This window comes from Ascaphus truei, unplaced genomic scaffold (assembly GCF_040206685.1).
Source record: "Ascaphus truei isolate aAscTru1 unplaced genomic scaffold, aAscTru1.hap1 HAP1_SCAFFOLD_1356, whole genome shotgun sequence".
NCBI lineage: Eukaryota > Metazoa > Chordata > Amphibia > Anura > Ascaphidae > Ascaphus > Ascaphus truei.
The window spans coordinates 31,245-55,688 of NW_027454235.1; the positions used below are offsets into that span (position 1 = coordinate 31,245).

General features: G+C 56.2%; 1 protein-coding gene across 1 annotated transcript in view; it reads left to right on the plus strand.

Annotated features, from left to right (window-relative positions):
• The first annotated feature begins 906 nt into the window (after positions 1-906).
• LOC142475739 (acid-sensing ion channel 1C-like) overlaps positions 907-24,444 on the plus strand; it is a 41,701-nt gene continuing 18,163 nt past the window's right edge. Inside the window, exons 1-3 of the mRNA XM_075581482.1 lie at positions 907-918; positions 1,726-1,876; positions 4,546-4,673. Of these exons, the coding sequence (XP_075437597.1) occupies positions 907-918; positions 1,726-1,876; positions 4,546-4,673 (291 nt within the window). The remainder of the gene's footprint in view (positions 919-1,725; positions 1,877-4,545; positions 4,674-24,444) is intronic.

A 24,444-nucleotide genomic window follows, 5' to 3' on the forward strand; every position in this document is an offset into this window, starting at 1 on the left:
TGCAACTGTTTGCGGGGTCTCTGTCTCAGGTGTAGCTGCAGTTGCCTGTGCATTAGTGTGTATGTCCTTACAAATTTGTGGGATAACAATTTCTGTGACCCCAAGTCTCCTTTTCTCATGCTCTGCCTGCCTTTTACTCTTGGCTTCATTAGACCTTGAGCTGGTTTTAGCCGCAGTTCTCTTACCCGTCTGGTTCTGAGCCGGACTTTCAGTATTCTCCATTTCAGATTCTTTCTGCCCAACATTTTCATTCATCTCTTTTTCCACATTTTCTGACTCTTTCTTTTGCAAAAGTTCTTGCACTTTAGCTTCCAGTGAAACTTTCTTATCCGCATTCAGATTAGCTTGAGACCTGGTTCCCACTCCTCTCCCTCCTCCAGGGTCTGCCGCCATCTTGGCTCACAGCTCCTCCCCTTCCTGTGTGTGAGGGGGAGGCTGGCACTGCCCGTGCTGTGTGAGGGGGAGGCTGGCACTGCCTGTGCTGTGTGAGGGGGAGGCTAGCACTGCCCGTGCTGTGTGAGGGGGAGGCCGGCACTGCCCGTGCTGTGTGAGGGGGAGGCTGGCACTGCCCGTGCTGTGTGAGGGGGAGGCTGGCACTGCCCGTGCTGTGTGAGGGGGAGGCCGGCACTGCCCGTGCTGTGTGAGGGGGAGGCTGGCACTGCCCGTGCTGTGTGAGGGGGAGGCTGGCACTGCCCGTGCTGTGTGAGGGGGAGGCTAGCACTGCCCGTGCTGTGTGAGGGGGAGGCCGGCACTGCCCGTGCTGTGTGAGGGGGAGGCTGGCACTGCCCGTGCTGTGTGAGGGGGAGGCTGGCACTGCCGCTGTGTGACAGTCACCTCTCATGCAATCTCTCGATCTTTGTATTAATTGACCTCAGCTCTCCGGTTCATTAACGAGCTTGACGAGGGATGACTCGTTATGTGAGACGTCCTGTCCCTGGAACATGACACCCCTCCGGGACACCAATCAATACCCATAATCCCTCACTCACCTCACCACATACTGCAACCTCAGGAGTTTGGCTACCGTGGGGATATGGAGGCCATTCGGATGTAATGTGAGAGCCATGATTAACCTCTTCCTGGTCAGAGAGACGTGCAGAGCAATGATTAACCCCTTACGTGCCAGAGACGTGCAGAGCAATGATTAACCTCTTCCTGATCAGAGAGACGTGCAGAGCAATGATTAACCCCTTACGTGCCTGAGACCTGCAGAGCAATGATTAACCCCTTCCCTGCCAGAGACCTGCAGAGCAATGATTAACCCCTTCCCGGCCAGAGACCTATATGTTGGTTGCATGCTTTGTTTAATTCTTTCAGCTAAACACATGTTCTTAGCATGTTATGTCCAAACATGCCACACCTATTCTTCTGATAGGCGGGTACTGGTCTTTGAAGTGGAGAAACATTGTATGACTATCAATATTAGATTATAAGCTCTTCAACCCACTCAGCTCTGTGATTACTCGATATAACTAAAGAAGTGCCTCCTGTACAAACCCAGCACTGCAAGGAGGTTAGCATGTTCCCCTTATGTACACGCGTGTTATTCATGTGTGCTGCTGTTCTATTACAGGTGTACATTCATGTTGTTAGCGTGTGCAGCTGTGGTACTACATGTTTACATCTTCTTCTATTACACGTGAATGCTTACTGCTCAGACATACACATCTTCTATCATTTAGTTATATACGCATGTTCTTAGCATGTTGTGCCTCTCTCTCCTAGGTGTACACACGCTATGGGAAATGCTACACGTTTAACTCCGGTAAGCCCGGCTATGAGCTGCTCTACACGCTAAAGGGCGGCACCGGGAATGGGCTGGAGCTGATGCTGGACATACAACAGGATGAGTACCTACCTGTGTATGGGGAGACAGGTGAGACCCCTGTACCTACCTGTGTATGGGGAGACAGGTGAGATCCCTGTACCTACCTGTGTATGGGGAGACAGGTGAGACTCCTGTACCTACCTGTGTGGGGGGAGACAGGTGAGACCCCTGTACCTACCTGTGTATGGGGAGTCAGGTGAGACTCCTGTACCTACCTGTGTATGGGGAGACAGATGAGACTCCTGTACCTACCTGTGTGGGGGGAGACAGGTGAGACCCCTGTACCTACCTGTGTATGGGGAGACAGGCGAGACCCCTGTACCTACCTGTGTATGGGGAGACAAGTGAGACTCCTGTACCTACCTGTGTATGGGGAGACAGATGAGACTCCTGTACCTACCTGTGTGGGGGGAGACAGGTGAGACTCCTGTACCTACCTGTGTGGGGGAAACAGGTGAGACCCCTGTACCTACCTGTGCATGGGGAGACAGGTGAGACCCCTGTACCTACCTGTGTATGGGGAGACAGGTGAGACCATTATGCCTACCTGTGTATGGGGAGACAGGTGAGACCCCTGTACCTACCTGTGGGGGGAGACAGGTGAGACCCCTGTACCTACCTGTGTATGGGGAGACAGGTGAGACCCCTGTACCTACCTGTGTATGGGGAGACAGGTGAGACCCCTGTTCCTACCTGTGTGGGGGAGACAGGTGAGACCCCTCTACCTACCTGTGTATGGGGAGACAGGTGAGACCCCTGTACCTACCTGTGTGGGGGGAGACAGGTGAGACCCCTGTACCTACCTGTGTGGGGGGAGACAGGAGACACCCCCTGTACCTACCTGTGTGGGGGGAGACAGGTGAGACCCCCTGTACCTACCTGTGTATGGGGAGACAGGTGAGACCCCTGTACGTACCTGTGGGGGGGAGACAGGTGAGACCCCTGTACCTACCTGTGGGGGGGGGAGACAGGTGAGACCCCTGTACGTACCTGTGTTGAGGGAGACAGGTGAGACTCCTGTACCTACCTGTGGGGGGGAGACAGGTGAGACCCCTGTACCTACCTGTGTATGGGGAGACAGGTGAGACCCCTGTACCTACCTGTGTGGGGGAGACCCCTGTACCTACCTGTGTATGGGGAGACAGGTGAGACCCCTGTACCTACCTGTGTGGGGGGAGACAGATGAGACCCCTGTACCTACCTGTGTGGGGGGAGACAGGTGAGACCCCTGTACCTACCTGTGTGGGGGGAGACAGGAGACACCCCCTGTACCTACCTGTGTGGGGGGAGACAGGTGAGACCCCCTGTACCTACCTGTGTATGGGGAGACAGGTGAGACCCCTGTACATACCTGTGGGGGGGAGACAGGTGAGACCCCTGTACCTACCTGTGGGGGGGAGACAGGTGAGACCACTGTACCTACCTGTGTTGAGGGAGACAGGTGAGACTCCTGTACCTACCTGTGGGGGGGGGAGACAGATGAAACCCCTGTACCTATCTGTGGGGGGGAGACAGGTTAGACCCCTGTACCTACCTGTGTGGGGGGAGATAGGTGAGACTCCTGTACCTACATGTATGGGGGGAGACAGGAGACACCCCCTGTACCTACCTGTGTAGGGGGAGACAGGTGAGACCTCTGTACCTACCTGTATGGGGGGAGACAGGTGAGACTCCTGTACCTACCTGTATGGGGGGGAGACAGGAGACACCCCCTGTACCTACCTGTGTAGGGGGAGACAGGTGAGACCTCTGTACCTACCTGTATGGGGGGAGACAGGCGAGACCCCTGTACCTACCTGTATGGGGGAGACAGATGAGACCACCTGTACCTACCTGTGTGGGGGAGACAGGAGAGACCTCTGTACCTACCTGTGTGGGGGGAGACACCTTATAACTACCTGTGTGGTGGGTGACAGGTGAGACCCCTATACCAAACCATGTGGAGGGAGACAGGTGAGACACCTTGTAAAACTCTGTGGAAGGAGACAGGTGAGAACCCTGTACCTACCTTTATGGGGGAGACAGGTGAGACCCCTGTGCTTACCTGTGTGGAAGGAGGCAGGTGAGACCCCCTGTACCTACCTGTGGGGGGAGACAGGCGAGACCCCCTGTACCTACCTGTGTGGAAGGAGACAGATGCGACCCCCTGTACCTACCTGGGTGGGGGAGACAGGTGAGACCCCCTGTACCTACCTGGGTGGGGGGAGAGGTGAAACCCCCTGTACCTACCTGTGTGTGGGGAGACAGGTGAGACCCCCTGTAACTACTTGTGTGGAAGGAGACAGTTAAGACACCCTATACCTACCTGTGTGGGGTGAGACAGGTGAGACCCCCTATACCAAACCATGTGGGGAGAGACACCTTGTAAAACTGTGAGGAAGAAGACAGGTGAGACCCCCTGTACCTACCTGTGTAAGAGGAGATAGGTGAGACCCCCTGTACCTACCTGTGTGGCGCATGACAGGTGAGACCCCCTGTACCTACCTGTGTGGGGGGAGACAGGTGAGACCCCTGTACATACCTGTGTAAGAGGAGACAGGCGAGACATCCTGTACCTACCTGTGTGTGGGAGGAGACAGATGAGACCCTCTGTACCTACCTGTGTGGGGGGAGACAGATGAGACCCTCTGTACCTACCTGAGTGTGGGAGACAGGGTTGTTATTATGCCCCCTCTCCTCTCGCTCACTAACCTCTCTCTCCCCCTCCTGCCGGCTAGACGAGACCTCCCTGGAAGCCGGGGTCAAGGTTCAGATTCACAGTCAGGAGGAGCCCCCCTTTATAGACCAGCTTGGGTTCGGCGTGTCCCCAGGATTCCAGACCTTCGTGTCCTGCCAGCAGCAGCGGGTATCCTTTGGGCACCCTAACCTCTGACCCCCACTGACCAGATGGGAGACTCACCCACAGAGAGCAGGAGCCTGAATGTCTGAGTGTGCATTACAGAGCGATAGTGTGATAGAGTTCTGTCCCATTAGAGGCCCCGGCGGGTAATCTGCCCAGTCCCTGCTCCCCTGCCCAGTCCCTGCTCCCCTGCCCAGTCCCTGCTCCCCTGCCCAGTCCCTGCTCCCCTGCCCAGTCCCTGCTCCCCTGCCCAGTCCCTGCTCCCCTGCCCAGTCCCTGCTCCCCTGCCCAGTCCCTGCTCCCCTGCCCAGTCCCTGCTCCCCTGCCCAGTCCCTGCTCCCCTGCCCAGTCCCTGCTCCCCTGCCCAGTCCCTGCTCCCCTGCCCAGTCCCTGCTCCCCTGCCCAGTCCCTGCTCCCCTGCCCAGTCCCTGCTCCCCTGCCCAGTCCCTGCTCCCCTGCCCAGTCCCTGCTCCCCTGCCCAGTCCCTGCTCCCCTGGTCTCTGTCCCTGCTCCCCTGGTCTCTGTCCCTGCTCCCCTGGTCTCTGTCCCTGCTCCCCTGGTCTCTGTCCCTGCTCCCCTGGTCTCTGTCCCTGCTCCCCTGGTCTCTGCTCCCCTGCCCAGTCCCTGCTCCCCTGCCCAGTCCCTGCTCCCCTGCCCAGTCCCTGCTCCCCTGGTCTCTGTCCCTGCTCCCCTGGTCTCTGTCCCTGCTCCCCTGGTCTATGTCCCTGCTCCTGTGCCCAGTCCCTGCTCCCCTGCCCAGTCCCTGCTCCCCTGCCCAGTCCCTGCCCAGTCCCTGCGTCCCTGCTCCCCTGCCCAGTCCCTGCTCCCCTGCCCAGTCCCTGCTCCCCTGCCCAGTCCCTGCTCCCCTGCCCAGTCCCTGCTCCCCTGCCCAGTCCCTGCTTACCTGCCCAGTCCCTGCTTACCTGCCCAGTCCCTGCTTACCTGCCCAGTCCCTGCTCCCCTGCCCAGTCCCTGCTCCCCTGCCCAGTCCCTGCTCCCCTGGTCTCTGTCCCTGCTCCCCTGCCCAGTCCCTGCTCCCCTGCCCAGTCCCTGCTCCCCTGCCCAGTCCCTGCTCCCCTGCCCAGTCCCTGCTTACCTGCCCAGTCCCTGCTCCCCTGCCCAGTCCCTGCTCCCCTGGTCTCTGTCCCTGCTCCCCTGCCCAGTCCCTGCTCCCCTGCCCAGTCCCTGCTCCCCTGCCCAGTCCCTGCTCCCCTGCCCAGTCCCTGCTCCCCTGGTCTCTGTCCCTGCTCCCCTGCCCCCTGCTCCCCTGCCCAGTCCCTGCTCCCCTGCCCAGTCCCTGCTCCCCTGCCCAGTCCCTGCTCCCCTGCCCAGTCCCTGCTCCCCTGCCCAGTCCCTGCTCCCCTGCCCAGTCCCTGCTCCCCTGCCCAGTCCCTGCTCCCCTGCCCAGTCCCTGCTCCCCTGCCCAGTCCCTGCTCCCCTGCCCAGTCCCTGCTCCCCTGCCCAGTCCCTGCTCCCCTGCCCAGTCCCTGCTCCCCTGCCCAGTCCCTGCTCCCCTGCCCAGTCCCTGCTCCCCTGCCCAGTCCCTGCTCCCCTGCCCAGTCCCTGCTCCCCTGCCCAGTCCCTGCTCCCCTGCCCAGTCCCTGCTCCCCTGCCCAGTCCCTGCTCCCCTGCCCAGTCCCTGCTCCCCTGGTCTCTGTCCCTGCTCCCCTGGTCTCTGTCCCTGCTCCCCTGGTCTCTGTCCCTGCTCCCCTGGTCTCTGTCCCTGCTCCCCTGGTCTCTGTCCCTGCTCCCCTGGTCTCTGCTCCCCTGCCCAGTCCCTGCTCCCCTGCCCAGTCCCTGCTCCCCTGCCCAGTCCCTGCTCCCCTGGTCTCTGTCCCTGCTCCCCTGGTCTCTGTCCCTGCTCCCCTGGTCTATGTCCCTGCTCCTGTGCCCAGTCCCTGCTCCCCTGCCCAGTCCCTGCTCCCCTGCCCAGTCCCTGCCCAGTCCCTGCGTCCCTGCTCCCCTGCCCAGTCCCTGCTCCCCTGCCCAGTCCCTGCTCCCCTGCCCAGTCCCTGCTCCCCTGCCCAGTCCCTGCTCCCCTGCCCAGTCCCTGCTCCCCTGCCCAGTCCCTGCTTACCTGCCCAGTCCCTGCTTACCTGCCCAGTCCCTGCTTACCTGCCCAGTCCCTGCTCCCCTGCCCAGTCCCTGCTCCCCTGCCCAGTCCCTGCTCCCCTGGTCTCTGTCCCTGCTCCCCTGCCCAGTCCCTGCTCCCCTGCCCAGTCCCTGCTCCCCTGCCCAGTCCCTGCTCCCCTGCCCAGTCCCTGCTTACCTGCCCAGTCCCTGCTCCCCTGCCCAGTCCCTGCTCCCCTGGTCTCTGTCCCTGCTCCCCTGCCCAGTCCCTGCTCCCCTGCCCAGTCCCTGCTCCCCTGCCCAGTCCCTGCTCCCCTGCCCAGTCCCTGCTCCCCTGGTCTCTGTCCCTGCTCCCCTGCCCCCTGCTCCCCTGCCCAGTCCCTGCTCCCCTGCCCAGTCCCTGCTCCCCTGCCCAGTCCCTGCTCCCCTGCCCAGTCCCTGCTCCCCTGCCCAGTCCCTGCTCCCCTGCCCAGTCCCTGCTCCCCTGCCCAGTCCCTGCTCCCCTGCCCAGTCCCTGCTCCCCTGCCCAGTCCCTGCTCCCCTGCCCAGTCCCTGCTCCCCTGCCCAGTCCCTGCTCCCCTGCCCAGTCCCTGCTCCCCTGCCCAGTCCCTGCTCCCCTGCCCAGTCCCTGCTCCCCTGGTCTCTGTCCCTGCTCCCCTGCCCAGTCCCTGCTCCCCTGCCCAGTCCCTGCTCCCCTGCCCAGTCCCTGCTCCCCTGCCCAGTCCCTGCTTACCTGCCCAGTCCCTGCTCCCCTGCCCAGTCCCTGCTCCCCTGCCCAGTCCCTGCTCCCCTGCCCAGTCCCTGCTTACCTGCCCAGTCCCTGCTCCCCTGCCCAGTCCCTGCTCCCCTGCCCAGTCCCTGCTCCCCTGCCCAGTCCCTGCTCCCCTGCCCAGTCCCTGCGTCCCTGCTCCCCTGCCCAGTCCCTGCTCCCCTGCCCAGTTCCTGCTCCCCTGCCCAGTTCCTGCTCCCCTGCCCAGTCCCTGCTCCCCTGCCCAGTCCCTGCTCCCCTGCCCAGTCCCTGCTCCCCTGCCCAGTCCCTGCTCCCCTGCCCAGTCCCTGCTCCCCTGCCCAGTCCCTGCTCCCCTGCCCAGTTCCTGCTCCCCTGCCCAGTTCCTGCTCCCCTGCCCAGTTCCTGCTCCCCTGCCCAGTTCCTGCTCCCCTGCCCAGTCCCTGCTCCCCTGCCCAGTCCCTGCTCCCCTGCCCAGTCCCTGCTCCCCTGCCCAGTTCCTGCTCCCCTGCCTAGTCCCTGCTCCCCTGCCCAGTCCCTGCTCCCCTGCCCAGTCCCTGCTCCCCTGCCCAGTCCCTGCTCCCCTGCCCAGTCCCTGCTCCCCAGTCCCTGCTCCCCTGCCCAGTCCCTGCTCCCCTGCCCAGTTCCTGCTCCCCTGCCCAGTCCCTGCTCCCCTGCCCAGTCCCTGCTCTCCTGCCCAGTCCCTGCTCCCCTGCCCAGTCCCTGCTCCCCTGCCCAGTCCCTGCTCCCCTGCCCAGTCCCTGCTCCCCTGCCCAGTCCCTGCTCCCCTGCCCAGTCCCTGCTCCCCTGCCCAGTCCCTGCTCCCCTGCCCAGTCCCTGCTCCCCTGGTCTCTGTCCCTGCTCCCCTGCCCAGTCCCTGCTCCCCTGCCCAGTCCCTGCTCCCCTGCCCAGTCCCTGCTCCCCTGCCCAGTCCCTGCTCCCCTGCCCAGTCCCTGCTCCCCTGCCCAGTCCCTGCTCCCCTGCCCAGTCCCTGCTCCCCTGCCCAGTCCCTGCTCCCCTGCCCAGTCCCTGTTTTCTCCCTGGTCTCTGTCCCTGCTCCCCTGCCCAGTCCCTGCTCCCCTGCCCAGTTCCTGCTCCCCTGCCCAGTCCCTGCTCCCCTGCCCAGTTCCTGCTCCCCTGCCCAGTCCCTGCTCCCCTGCCCAGTCCCTGCTCCCCTGCCCAGTCCCTGCTCCCCTGGTCTCTGTCCCTGCTCTCCTGCCCAGTCCCTGCTCCCCTGCCCAGTCCCTGCTCCCCTGCCCAGTCCCTGCCCCCCTGCCCAGTCCCTGCTCCCCTGCCCAGTCCCTGCTCCCCTGCCCAGTCCCTGCCCCCCTGCCCAGTCCCTGCTCCCCTGCCCAGTCCCTGCTCCCCTGCCCAGTCCCTGCTCCCCTGCCCAGTCCCTGCTCCCCTGCCCAGTCCCTGCTCCCCTGCCCAGTCCCTGCTCCCCTGCCCAGTCCCTGCTCCCCTGCCCAGTCCCTGCTCCCCTGCCCAGTCCCTGCTCCCCTGCCCAGTCCCTGCTCCCCTGCCCAGTCCCTGCTCCCCTGCCCAGTCCCTGCTCCCCTGCCCAGTCCCTGCTCCCCTGCCCAGTCCCTGCTCCCCTGCCCAGTCCCTGCTCCCCTGCCCAGTCCCTGCTCCCCTGCCCAGTCCCTGCTCACCTGCCCAGTCCCTGCTCCCCTGCCCAGTTCCTGCTCCCCTGCCCAGTTCCTGCTCCCCTGCCCAGTCCCTGCTCCCCTGCCCAGTCCCTGCTCCCCTGCCCAGTTCCTGCTCCCCTGCCCAGTCCCTGCTCCCCTGCCCAGTTCCTGCTCCCCTGCCCAGTCCCTGCTCCCCTGCCCAGTCCCTGCTCCCCTGCCCAGTCCCTGCTCCCCTGCCCATTTCCTGCTCCCCTGCCCATTTCCTGCTCCCCTGCCCAGTCCCTGCTCCCCTGCCCAGTCCCTGCTCCCCTGCGCAGTCCCTGCTCCCCTGCCCAGTCCCTGCTCCCCTGCCCAGTCCCTGCTCCCCTGCCCAGTCCCTGCTCCCCTGCCCAGTCCCTGCTCCCCTGCCCAGTCCCTGCTCCCCTGCCCAGTCCCTGCTCCCCTGTCCAGTCCCTGCTCCCCTGCCCAGTTCCTGCTCCCCTGCCCAGTTCCTGCTCCCCTGCCCAGTTCCTGCTCCCCTGCCCAGTCCCTGCTCCCCTGCCCAGTCCCTGCTCCCCTGCCCAGTCCCTGCTCCCCTGCCCAGTCCCTGCTCCCCTGCCCAGTCCCTGCTCCCCTGCCCAGTTCCTGCTCCCCTGCCCAGTCCCTGCTCCCCTGCCCAGTCCCTGCTCCCCTGCCCAGTCCCTGCTCCCCTGCCCAGTCCCTGCTCCCCTGCCCAGTCCCTGCTCCCCTGCCCAGTCCCTGCTCCCCTGCCCAGTCCCTGCTCCCCTGCCCAGTCCCTGCTCCCCTGCCCAGTCCCTGCTCCCCTGCCCAGTCCCTGCTCCCCTGCCCAGTCCCTGCTCCCCTGCCCAGTCCCTGCTCCCCTGCCCAGTCCCTGCTCCCCTGCCCAGTCCCTGCTCCCCTGCCCAGTCCCTGCTCCCCTGCCCAGTCCCTGCTCCCCTGCCCAGTCCCTGTTCCCCTGCCCAGTCCCTGCTCCCCTGCCCAGTCCCTGCTCCCCTGCCCAGTCCCTGCTCCCCTGCCCAGTCCCTGCTCCCCTGCCCAGTCCCTGCTCCCCTGCCCAGTCCCTGCTCCCCTGCCCAGTCCCTGCTCCCCTGCCCAGTCCCTGCTCCCCTGGTCTCTGTCCCTGCTCCCCTGCCCAGTCCCTGCTCCCCTGCCCAGTCCCTGCTCCCCTGCCCAGTCCCTGCTCCCCTGCCCAGTCCCTGCTTACCTGCCCAGTCCCTGCTCCCCTGCCCAGTCCCTGCTCCCCTGCCCAGTCCCTGCTCCCCTGCCCAGTCCCTGCTCCCCTGCCCAGTCCCTGCTCCCCTGCCTAGTCCCTGCTCCCCTGCCCAGTCCCTGCTCCCCTGCCCAGTCCCTGCTCCCCTGCCCAGTCCCTGCTCCCCTGCCCAGTCCCTGCTCCCCTGCCCAGTCCCTGCTTACCTGCCCAGTCCCTGCTCCCCTGCCTAGTCCCTGCTCCCCTGCCCAGTTCCTGCTCCCCTGCCCAGTCCCTGCTCCCCTGCCCAGTCCCTGCTCCCCTGCCCAGTCCCTGCTCCCCTGCCCAGTCCCTGCTCCCCTGCCCAGTCCCTGCTCCCCTGCCCAGTCCCTGCTCCCCTGCCCAGTCCCTGCTCCCCTGCCCAGTCCCTGCTCCCCTGCCCAGTCCCTGCTCCCCTGCCCAGTCCCTGCTCTCCTGCCCAGTCCCTGTTACCCTGCCCAGTCCCTGCTCCCCTGCCCAGTCCCTGCTTCCCTGCCCAGTCCCTGCTCCCCTGCCCAGTCCCTGCTCCCCTGCCCAGTCCCTGCTCCCCTGCCCAGTCCCTGCTCCCCTGCCCAGTCCCTGCTCCCCTGCCCAGTCCCTGCTCCCCTGGTCTCTGTCCCTGCTCCCCTGCCCAGTCCCTGCTCCCCTGCCCAGTCCCTGCTCCCCTGCCCAGTCCCTGCTCCCCTGCCCAGTCCCTGCTCCCCTGCCCAGTCCCTGCTCCCCTGCCCAGTCCCTGCTCCCCTGCCCAGTCCCTGCTCCCCTGCCCAGTCCCTGCTCCCCTGCCCAGTCCCTGCTCCCCTGCCCAGTCCCTGCTCCCCTGCCCAGTCCCTGCTCCCCTGCCCAGTCCCTGTTTTCTCCCTGGTCTCTGTCCCTGCTCCCCTGCCCAGTCCCTGCTCCCCTGCCCAGTTCCTGCTCCCCTGCCCAGTCCCTGCTCCCCTGCCCAGTCCCTGCTCCCCTGCCCAGTCCCTGCTCCCCTGCCCAGTCCCTGCTCCCCTGCCCAGTTCCTGCTCCCCTGCCCAGTCCCTGCTCCCCTGCCCAGTCCCTGCTCCCCTGCCCAGTCCCTGCTCCCCTGCCCAGTCCCTGCTCCCCTGGTCTCTGTCCCTGCTCTCCTGCCCAGTCCCTGCTCCCCTGCCCAGTCCCTGCTCCCCTGCCCAGTCCCTGCCCCCCTGCCCAGTCCCTGCTCCCCTGCCCAGTCCCTGCTCCCCTGCCCAGTCCCTGCCCCCCTGCCCAGTCCCTGCTCCCCTGCCCAGTCCCTGCTCCCCTGCCCAGTCCCTGCTCCCCTGCCCAGTCCCTGCTCCCCTGCCCAGTCCCTGCTCCCCTGCCCAGTCCCTGCTCCCCTGCCCAGTCCCTGCTCCCCTGCCCAGTCCCTGCTCCCCTGCCCAGTCCCTGCTCCCCTGCCCAGTCCCTGCTCCCCTGCCCAGTCCCTGCTCCCCTGCCCAGTCCCTGCTCCCCTGCCCAGTCCCTGCTCCCCTGCCCAGTCCCTGCTCCCCTGCCCAGTCCCTGCTCCCCTGCCCAGTCCCTGCTCCCCTGCCCAGTCCCTGCTCCCCTGCCCAGTCCCTGCTCACCTGCCCAGTCCCTGCTCCCCTGCCCAGTTCCTGCTCCCCTGCCCAGTTCCTGCTCCCCTGCCCAGTCCCTGCTCCCCTGCCCAGTCCCTGCTCCCCTGCCCAGTCCCTGCTCCCCTGCCCAGTCCCTGCTCCCCTGCCCAGTCCCTGCTCCCCTGCCCAGTCCCTGCTCCCCTGCCCAGTCCCTGCTCCCCTGCCCAGTCCCTGCTCCCCTGCCCAGTTCCTGCTCCCCTGCCCAGTCCCTGCTCCCCTGCCCAGTCCCTGCTTACCTGCCCAGTCCCTGCTCCCCTGCCCAGTCCCTGCTCCCCTGCCCAGTCCCTGCTCCCCTGCCCATTTCCTGCTCCCCTGCCCAGTCCCTGCTCCCCTGCCCAGTCCCTGCTCCCCTGCCCAGTCCCTGCTCCCCTGCGCAGTCCCTGCTCCCCTGCCCAGTCCCTGCTCTCCTGCCCAGTCCCTGCTCCCCTGCCCAGTCCCTGCTCCCCTGCCCAGTCCCTGCTCCCCTGCCCAGTCCCTGCTCCCCTGTCCAGTCCCTGCTCCCCTGCCCAGTTCCTGCTCCCCTGCCCAGTTCCTGCTCCCCTGCCCAGTTCCTGCTCCCCTGCCCAGTTCCTGCTCCCCTGCCCAGTACCTGCTCCCCTGCCCAGTCCCTGCTCCCCTGCCCAGTCCCTGCTCCCCTGCCCAGTCCCTGCTCCCCTGCCCAGTCCCTGCTCCCCTGCCCAGTCCCTGCTCCCCTGCCCAGTTCCTGCTCCCCTGCCCAGTCCCTGCTCCCCTGCCCAGTCCCTGCTCCCCTGCCCAGTCCCTGCTCCCCTGCCCAGTCCCTGCTCCCCTGCCCAGTCCCTGCTCCCCTGTCCAGTCCCTGCTCCCCTGCCCAGTTCCTGCTCCCCTGCCCAGTTCCTGCTCCCCTGCCCAGTCCCTGCTCCCCTGCCCAGTCCCTGCTCCCCTGCCCAGTCCCTGCTCCCCTGCCCAGTCCCTGCTCCCCTGCCCAGTCCCTGCTCCCCTGCCCAGTTCCTGCTCCCCTGCCCAGTTCCTGCTCCCCTGCCCAGTCCCTGCTCCCCTGCCCAGTCCCTGCTCCCCTGCCCAGTTCCTGCTCCCCTGCCCAGTTCCTGCTCCCCTGCCCAGTCCCTGCTCCCCTGCCCAGTCCCTGCTCCCCTGCCCAGTCCCTGCTCCCCTGCCCGGTCCCTGCTCCCCTGCCCAGTCCCCTGTTTGCCGCCTGCCACCGACCTCAGCCCATTACTCCAACAATCTTGCCTGCTCCCGCTGTTCCGGCTACCGAGGTCCTACCCGCCAGAGGAGTCTCCCGTGACAATAACACATATAACCCCTCCTTATAACTCATCTTATTACCCCATATACCGCTCCCTATAACTCCTCCTATTACCCCATATACCGCTCCCTATAACTCCTCCTATTACCCCATATACCCGCTCCCTATAACTCCTCCTATTACCCCATATAACCGCTCCCTATAACTCCTCCTATTACCCCATATAACCCCTCCCTATAACTCCTCCTATTACCCCATATATCCCCTCCCTATAACTCCTCCTATTACCCCATATAACCTCTCCCTATAACTCCTCCTATTACCCCATATAACCCCTCCCTATAACTCCTCCTATTACCCCATATAACCCCTCCCTATAACTCCTCCTATTACCCCATATAACCCCTCCCTATAACTCCTCCTATTACCCCATATAACCCATCCCTATAACTGCTCCTATTACCCCATATAACCGCTCCCTATAACTCCTCCTATTACCCCATATAACCCATCCCTATAACTCCTCCTATTACCCCATATAACCCCTCCCTATAACTCCTCCTATTACCCCATATAACCCATCCCTATAACTGCTCCTATTACCCCATATATCCCCTCCCTATAACTCCTCCTATTACCCCATATAACCTCTCCCTATAACTCCTCCTATTACCCCATATAACCCCTCCCTATAACTCCTCCTATTACCCCATATAACCCCTCCTTATAACTCCTCCTATTATCCCATATAACCGCTCCCTATAACTACTCCTATTACCCCATATAACCCTCCCTATAACTCCTCCTATTACCCCATATATCGCTCCCGATAACTCCTCCTATTACTCCATATAACCCCTCCCTATAACTACTCCTATTACCCCATATAACCCTCCCTATAACTCCTCCTATTACCCCATATAACTGCTCCCTATAACTCCTCCTATTACCCCATATACCGCTCCCTATAACTCCTCCTATTACCCCATATAACCCCTCCCTATAACTCCTCCTATTACCCCATATAACCCCTCCTTATAACTCCTCCTATTATCCCATATAACCACTCCCTATAACTCCTCCTATTACCCCATATACCGCTCCCTATAACTCCTCCTATTACCCCATATAACCGCTCCCTATAACTCCTCCTATTACCCCATATAACCGCTCCCTATAACTCCTCCTATTACCCCATATACCGCTCCCTATAACTCCTCCTATTACCCCATATACCGCTCCCTATAACTCCTCCTATTACCCCATATAACCGCGCCCTATAACTCCTCCTATTACCCCATATAACCCCTCCCTATAACTCCTCCTATTACCCCATATAACCCCTCCTTATAACTCCTCCTATTATCCCATATAACCGCTCCCTATAACTCCTCCTATTACCCCATATAACCCCTCCCTATAACTCCTCCTATTGCCCCATATAACCGCTCCCTATAATTCCTCCTATACCCCATATAACCTCTCCCTATAATTCCTCCTATACCCCATATAACCACTCCCTATAACTCCTCCTATTACCCCATATACCGCTCCCTATAACTCCTCCTATTACCCCATATAACCGCTCCCTATAACTCCTCCTATAACCCCATATAACCGCTCCCTATAACTCCTCCTATTACCCCATATACCGCTCCCTATAACTCCTCCTATTACCCCATATAACCCCTCCCTATAACTCCTCCTATTACCCCATATAACCGCTCCCGATAACTCCTCCTATTACCCCATATAACCCCTCCCTATAACTCCTCCTATTACCCCATATAACCCATCCCTATAACTGCTCCTATTACCCCATATATCCCCTCCCTATAACTCCTCCTATTACCCCATATAACCTCTCCCTATAACTCCTCCTATTACCCCATATAACCCCTCCCTATAACTCCTCCTATTACCCCATATAACCCCTCCTTATAACTCCTCCTATTATCCCATATAACCGCTCCCTATAACTACTCCTATTACCCCATATAACCCTCCCTATAACTCCTCCTATTACCCCATATACCGCTCCCGATAACTCCTCCTATTACTCCATATAACCCCTCCCTATAACTACTCCTATTACCCCATATAACCCTCCCTATAACTCCTCCTATTACCCCATATAACTGCTCCCTATAACTCCTCCTATTACCCCATATACCGCTCCCTATAACTCCTCCTATTACCCCATATAACCCCTCCCTATAACTCCTCCTATTACCCCATATAACCCCTCCTTATAACTCCTCCTATTATCCCATATAACCGCTCCCTATAACTACTCCTATTACCCCATATAACCGCTCCCTATAACTCCTCCTATTGCCCCATATACCGCTCCCTATAACTCCTCCTATTACCCCATATAACCGCTCCCTATAACTCCTCCTATTACCCCATATAACCGCGCCCTATAACTCCTCCTATTACCCCATATAACCCCTCCCTATAACTCCTCCTATTACCCCATATAACCCCTCCTTATAACTCCTCCTATTATCCCATATAACCGCTCCCTATAACTCCTCCTATTACCCCATATAACCCCTCCCTATAACTCCTCCTATTGCCCCATATAACCCCTCCCTATAATTCCTCCTATACCCCATATTACCTCTCCCTATAATTCCTCCTATTACCCCATATACCGCTCCCTATAACTCCTCCTATTACCCCATATAACCGCTCCCTATAACTCCTCCTATTACCCCATATAACCGCTCCCTATAACTCCTCCTATTACCCCATATAACCGCTCCCTATAACTCCTCCTATTACCCCATATACCGCTCCCTATAACTCCTCCTATTACCCCATATAACCGCTCCCTATAACTCCTCCTATTACCCCATATAACCGCTCCCTATAACTCCTCCTATTACCCCATATAACCGCTCCCTATAACTCCTCCTATTACCCCATATACCCGCTCCCTATAACTCCTCCTATTACCCCATATAACCCTTCCCTATAACTCCTCCTATTACCCCATATAACCTCTCCCTAAAACTCCTCCTATTACCCCATATAACCTCTCCCTATAACTCCTCCTATTACCCCATATAACCGCTCCCTATAACTCCTCCTATTACCCCATATAACCTCTCCCTATAACTCCTCCTATTACCCCATATAACCTCTCCCTATAACCCATCCTATTACCCCATATAACCGCTCCCTATAACTCCTCCTATTACCCCATATAACCTCTCCCTATAACTCCTCATATTACCCCATATAACCTCTCCCTATAACTCCTCCTATTACCCCATATAACCGCTCCCTATAACTCCTCCTATTACCCCATTTAACCTCTCCCTATAACTCCTCATATTACCCCATATAACCTCTCCCTATAACTCCTCCTATTACCCCATATAACCTCTCCCTATAACTCCTCCTATTACCCCATATAACCGCTCCCTATAACTCCTCATATTACCCCATATAACCTCTCCCTATAACTCCTCCTATTACCCCATATAACCTCTCCCTATAACTCCTCCTATTACCCCATATAACCGCTCCCTATAACTCCTCATATTACCCCATATAACCTCTCCCTATAACTCCTCCTATTACCCCATATAACCTCTCCCTATAACTCCTCCTATTACCCCATATAACCCCTCCCTATAACTCCTCCTATTACCCCATATAACCCCTCCTTATAACTCCTCCTATTATCCCATATAACCGCTCCCTATAACTACTCCTATTACCCCATATAACCCTCCCTATAACTCCTCCTATTACCCCATATACCGCTCCCGATAACTCCTCCTATTACTCCATATAACCCCTCCCTATAACTACTCCTATTACCCCATATAACCCTCCCTATAACTCCTCCTATTACCCCATATAACTGCTCCCTATAACTCCTCCTATTACCCCATATACCGCTCCCTATAACTCCTCCTATTACCCCATATAACCCCTCCCTATAACTCCTCCTATTACCCCATATAACCCCTCCTTATAACTCCTCCTATTATCCCATATAACCACTCCCTATAACTCCTCCTATTACCCCATATACCGCTCCCTATAACTCCTCCTATTACCCCATATAACCGCTCCCTATAACTCCTCCTATTACCCCATATAACCGCTCCCTATAACTCCTCCTATTACCCCATATACCGCTCCCTATAACTCCTCCTATTACCCCATATACCGCTCCCTATAACTCCTCCTATTACCCCATATAACCGCGCCCTATAACTCCTCCTATTACCCCATATAACCCCTCCCTATAACTCCTCCTATTACCCCATATAACCCCTCCTTATAACTCCTCCTATTATCCCATATAACCGCTCCCTATAACTCCTCCTATTACCCCATATAACCCCTCCCTATAACTCCTCCTATTGCCCCATATAACCGCTCCCTATAATTCCTCCTATACCCCATATAACCTCTCCCTATAATTCCTCCTATACCCCATATAACCACTCCCTATAACTCCTCCTATTACCCCATATACCGCTCCCTATAACTCCTCCTATTACCCCATATAACCGCTCCCTATAACTCCTCCTATTACCCCATATAACCGCTCCCTATAACTCCTCCTATTACCCCATATACCGCTCCCTATAACTCCTCCTATTACCCCATATAACCCCTCCCTATAACTCCTCCTATTACCCCATATAACCGCTCCCGATAACTCCTCCTATTACCCCATATAACCCCTCCCTATAACTCCTCCTATTACCCCATATAACCCATCCCTATAACTGCTCCTATTACCCCATATATCCCCTCCCTATAACTCCTCCTATTACCCCATATAACCTCTCCCTATAACTCCTCCTATTACCCCATATAACCCCTCCCTATAACTACTCCTATTACCCCATATAACCCTCCCTATAACTCCTCCTATTACCCCATATACCGCTCCCGATAACTCCTCCTATTACTCCATATAACCCCTCCCTATAACTACTCCTATTACCCCATATAACCCTCCCTATAACTCCTCCTATTACCCCATATAACTGCTCCCTATAACTCCTCCTATTACCCCATATACCGCTCCCTATAACTCCTCCTATTACCCCATATAACCCCTCCCTATAACTCCTCCTATTACCCCATATAACCCCTCCTTATAACTCCTCCTATTATCCCATATAACCGCTCCCTATAACTACTCCTATTACCCCATATAACCGCTCCCTATAACTCCTCCTATTACCCCATATACCGCTCCCTATAACTCCTCCTATTACCCCATATAACCGCTCCCTATAACTCCTCCTATTACCCCATATAACCGCGCCCTATAACTCCTCCTATTACCCCATATAACCCTTCCCTATAACTCCTCCTATTACCCCATATAACCCCTCCTTATAACTCCTCCTATTATCCCATATAACCGCTCCCTATAACTCCTCCTATTACCCCATATAACCCCTCCCTATAACTCCTCCTATTGCCCCATATAACCCCTCCCTATAATTCCTCCTATACCCCATATAACCTCTCCCTATAATTCCTCCTATTACCCCATATACCGCTCCCTATAACTCCTCCTATTACCCCATATAACCGCTCCCTATAACTCCTCCTATTACCCCATATAACCGCTCCCTATAACTCCTCCTATTACCCCATATAACCGCTCCCTATAACTCCTCCTATTACCCCATATACCGCTCCCTATAACTCCTCCTATTACCCCATATAACCGCTCCCTATAACTCCTCCTATTACCCCATATAACCGCTCCCTATAACTCCTCCTATTACCCCATATAACCGCTCCCTATAACTCCTCCTATTACCCAATATACCCGCTCCCTATAACTCCTCCTATTACCCCATATAACCCTTCCCTATAACTCCTCCTATTACCCCATATAACCTCTCCCTAAAACTCCTCCTATTACCCCATATAACCTCTCCCTATAACTCCTCCTATTACCCCATATAACCGCTCCCTATAACTCCTCCTATTACCCCATATAACCTCTCCCTATAACTCCTCCTATTACCCCATATAACCTCTCCCTATAACCCATCCTATTACCCCATATAACCGCTCCCTATAACTCCTCCTATTACCCCATATAACCTCTCCCTATAACTCCTCATATTACCCCATATAACCTCTCCCTATAACTCCTCCTATTACCCCATATAACCGCTCCCTATAACTCCTCCTATTACCCCATTTAACCTCTCCCTATAACTCCTCATATTACCCCATATAACCTCTCCCTATAACTCCTCCTATTACCCCATATAACCTCTCCCTATAACTCCTCCTATTACCCCATATAACCGCTCCCTATAACTCCTCATATTACCCCATATAACCTCTCCCTATAACTCCTCCTATTACCCCATATAACCTCTCCCTATAACTCCTCCTATTACCCCATATAACCGCTCCCTATAACTCCTCATATTACCCCATATAACCTCTCCCTATAACTCCTCATATTACCCCATATAACCTCTCCCTATAACTCCTCCTATTACCCCATATAACCGCTCCCTATAACTCCTCATATTACCCCATATAACCTCTCCCTATAACTCCTCATATTACCCCATATAACCTCTCCCTATAACTCCTCCTATTACCCCATATACCGCTCCCTATAACTCCTCCTATTACCCCATATACCGCTCCCTATAACTCCTCCTATTACCCCATATAACCCCTCCCTATAACTCCTCCTATTACCCCATATAACCTCTCCCTATAACTCCTCCTATTACCCCATATAACCGCTCCCTATAACTCCTCCTATTACCCCATATAACCCCTCCCTATAACTCCTCCTATTGCCCCATATAACCGCTCCCTATAACTCCTCCTATTACCCCATATAACCGCTCCCTATAACTCCTCCTATTACCCCATATAACCCCTCCCTATAACTCCTCCTATTACCCCATATAACCTCTCCCTATAACTCCTCCTATTACCCCATATAACCCCTCCCTATAACTCCTCCTATTACCCCATATAACCGCTCCCTATAACTCCTCATATTACCCCATATAACCTCTCCCTATAACTCCTCCTATTACCCCATATAACCTCTCCCTATAACTCCTCCTATTACCCCATATAACCGCTCCCTATAACTCCTCATATTACCCCATATAACCTCTCCCTATAACTCCTCATATTACCCCATATAACCTCTCCCTATAACTCCTCCTATTACCCCATATAACCGCTCCCTATAACTCCTCATATTACCCCATATAACCGCTCCCTATAACTCCTCATATTACCCCATATAACCTCTCCCTATAACTCCTCATATTACCCCATATAACCTCTCCCTATAACTCCTCCTATTACCCCATATACCGCTCCCTATAACTCCTCCTATTACCCCATATACCGCTCCCTATAACTCCTCCTATTACCCCATATAACCCCTCCCTATAACTCCTCCTATTACCCCATATAACCTCTCCCTATAACTCCTCCTATTACCCCATATAACCTCTCCCTATAACTCCTCCTATTACCCCATATACCCGCTCCCTATAACTCCTCCTATTACCCCATATAACCGCTCCCTATAACTCCTCCTATTACCCCATATAACCCCTCCCTATAACTCCTCCTATTGCCCCATATAACCGCTCCCTATAACTCCTCCTATTACCCCATATAACCGCTCCCTATAACTCCTCCTATTACCCCATATAACCCCTCCCTATAACTCCTCCTATTACCCCATATAACCGCTCCCTATAACTCCTCCTATTACCCCATATAACCCCTCCCTATAACTCCTCCTATTACCCCATATAACCTCTCCCTATAACTCCTCCTATTACCCCATATAACCTCTCCCTATAACTCCTCCTATTACCCCATATACCCGCTCCCTATAACTCCTCCTATTACCCCATATAACCGCTCCCTATAACTCCTCCTATTACCCCATATAACCCCTCCCTATAACTCCTCCTATTGCCCCATATAACCGCTCCCTATAACTCCTCCTATTACCCCATATAACCGCTCCCTATAACTCCTCCTATTACCCCATATAACCCCTCCCTATAACTCCTCCTATTACCCCATATAACCGCTCCCTATAACTCCTCCTATTACCCCATATAACCCCTCCCTATAACTCCTCCTATTACCCCATATAACCTCTCCCTATAACTCCTCCTATTACCCCATATAACCCCTCCCTATAACTCCTCCTATTACCCCATATAACCCCTCCCTATAACTCCTCCTATTACCCCATATAACCGCTCCCTATAACTCCTCCTATTACCCCATATAACCTCTCCCTATAACTCCTCCTATTACCCCATATAACCCCTCCCTATAACTCCTCCTATTACCCCATATAACCGCTCCCTATAACTCCTCCTATTACCCCATATACCCGCTCCCTATAACTCCTCCTATTACCCCATATAACCGCTCCCTATAACTCCTCCTATTACCCCATATAACCCCTCCCTATAACTCCTCCTATTGCCCCATATAACCGCTCCCTATAACTCCTCCTATTACCCCATATAACCGCTCCCTATAACTCCTCCTATTACCCCATATAACCGCTCCCTATAACTCCTCCTATTACCCCATATAACCCCTCCCTATAACTCCTCCTATTGCCCCATATAACCGCTCCCTATAACTCCTCCTATTACCCCATATAACCGCTCCCTATAACTCCTCCTATTACCCCATATACCCGCTCCCTATAACTCCTCCTATTACCCCATATAACCGCTCCCTATAACTCCTCCTATTACCCCATATAACCCCTCCCTATAACTCCTCCTATTGCCCCATATAACCGCTCCCTATAACTCCTCCTATTACCCCATATAACCGCTCCCTATAACTCCTCCTATTACCCCATATAACCCCTCCCTATAACTCCTCCTATTACCCCATATAACCGCTCCCTATAACTCCTCCTATTACCCCATATAACCCCTCCCTATAACTCCTCCTATTACCCCATATAACCTCTCCCTATAACTCCTCCTATTACCCCATATAACCCCTCCCTATAACTCCTCCTATTACCCCATATAACCGCTCCCTATAGCTCCTCCTATTACCCCATATAACCGCTCCCTATAAATCCTCCTATTACCCCATATAACCTCTCCCTATAACTCCTCCTATTACCCCATATAACCCCTCCCTATAACTCCTCCTATTACCCCATATAACCGCTCCCTATAACTCCTCCTATTACCCCATATACCCGCTCCCTATAACTCCTCCTATTACCCCATATAACCGCTCCCTATAACTCCTCCTATTACCCCATATAACCCCTCCCTATAACTCCTCCTATTGCCCCATATAACCGCTCCCTATAACTCCTCCTATTACCCCATATAACCGCTCCCTATAACTCCTCCTATTACCCCATATAACCCCTCCCTATAACTCCTCCTATTACCCCATATAACCGCTCCCTATAACTCCTCCTATTACCCCATATAACCCCTCCCTATAACTCCTCCTATTACCCCATATAACCGCTCCCTATAACTCCTCCTATTACCCCATATAACCGCTCCCTATAACTCCTCCTATTACCCCATATACCCGCTCCCTATAACTCCTCCTATTACCCCATATAACCGCTCCCTATAACTCCTCCTATTACCCCATATAACCCCTCCCTATAACTCCTCCTATTGCCCCATATAACCGCTCCCTATAACTCCTCCTATTACCCCATATAACCGCTCCCTATAACTCCTCCTATTACCCCATATAACCCCTCCCTATAACTCCTCCTATTACCCCATATAACCGCTCCCTATAACTCCTCCTATTACCCCATATAACCCCTCCCTATAACTCCTCCTATTACCCCATATAACCTCTCCCTATAACTCCTCCTATTACCCCATATAACCCCTCCCTATAACTCCTCCTATTACCCCATATAACCGCTCCCTATAACTCCTCCTATTACCCCATATAACCTCTCCCTATAACTCCTCCTATTACCCCATATAACCCCTCCCTATAACTCCTCCTATTACCCCATATAACCGCTCCCTATAACTCCTCCTATTACCCCATATAACCTCTCCCTATAACTCCTCCTATTACCCCATATAACCCCTCCCTATAACTCCTCCTATTACCCCATATAACCGCTCCCTATAACTCCTCCTATTACCCCATATACCCGCTCCCTATAACTCCTCCTATTACCCCATATAACCGCTCCCTATAACTCCTCCTATTACCCCATATAACCCCTCCCTATAACTCCTCCTATTGCCCCATATAACCCCTCCCTATAACTCCTCCTATTACCCCATATAACCCCTCCCTATAACTCCTCCTATTACCCCATATAACCTCTCCCTATAACTCCTCCTATTACCCCATATAACCTCTCCCTATAACTCCTCCTATTACCCCATATACCCGCTCCCTATAACTCCTCCTATTACCCCATATAACCGCTCCCTATAACTCCTCCTATTACCCCATATAACCCCTCCCTATAACTCCTCCTATTGCCCCATATAACCGCTCCCTATAACTCCTCCTATTACCCCATATAACCGCTCCCTATAACTCCTCCTATTACCCCATATAACCCCTCCCTATAACTCCTCCTATTACCCCATATAACCGCTCCCTATAACTCCTCCTATTACCCCATATAACCCCTCCCTATAACTCCTCCTATTACCCCATATAACCTCTCCCTATAACTCCTCCTATTACCCCATATAACCCCTCCCTATAACTCCTCCTATTACCCCATATAACCCCTCCCTATAACTCCTCCTATTACCCCATATAACCGCTCCCTATAGCTCCTCCTATTACCCCATATAACCGCTCCCTATAACTCCTCCTATTACCCCATATAACCTCTCCCTATAACTCCTCCTATTACCCCATATAACCCCTCCCTATAACTCCTCCTATTACCCCATATAACCCCTCCCTATAACTCCTCCTATTACCCCATATAACCGCTCCCTATAACTCCTCCTATTACCCCATATACCCGCTCCCTATAACTCCTCCTATTACCCCATATAACCGCTCCCTATAACTCCTCCTATTACCCCATATAACCCCTCCCTATAACTCCTCCTATTGCCCCATATAACCGCTCCCTATAACTCCTCCTATTACCCCATATAACCGCTCCCTATAACTCCTCCTATTACCCCATATAACCCCTCCCTATAACTCCTCCTATTACCCCATATAACCGCTCCCTATAACTCCTCCTATTACCCCATATAACCCCTCCCTATAACTCCTCCTATTACC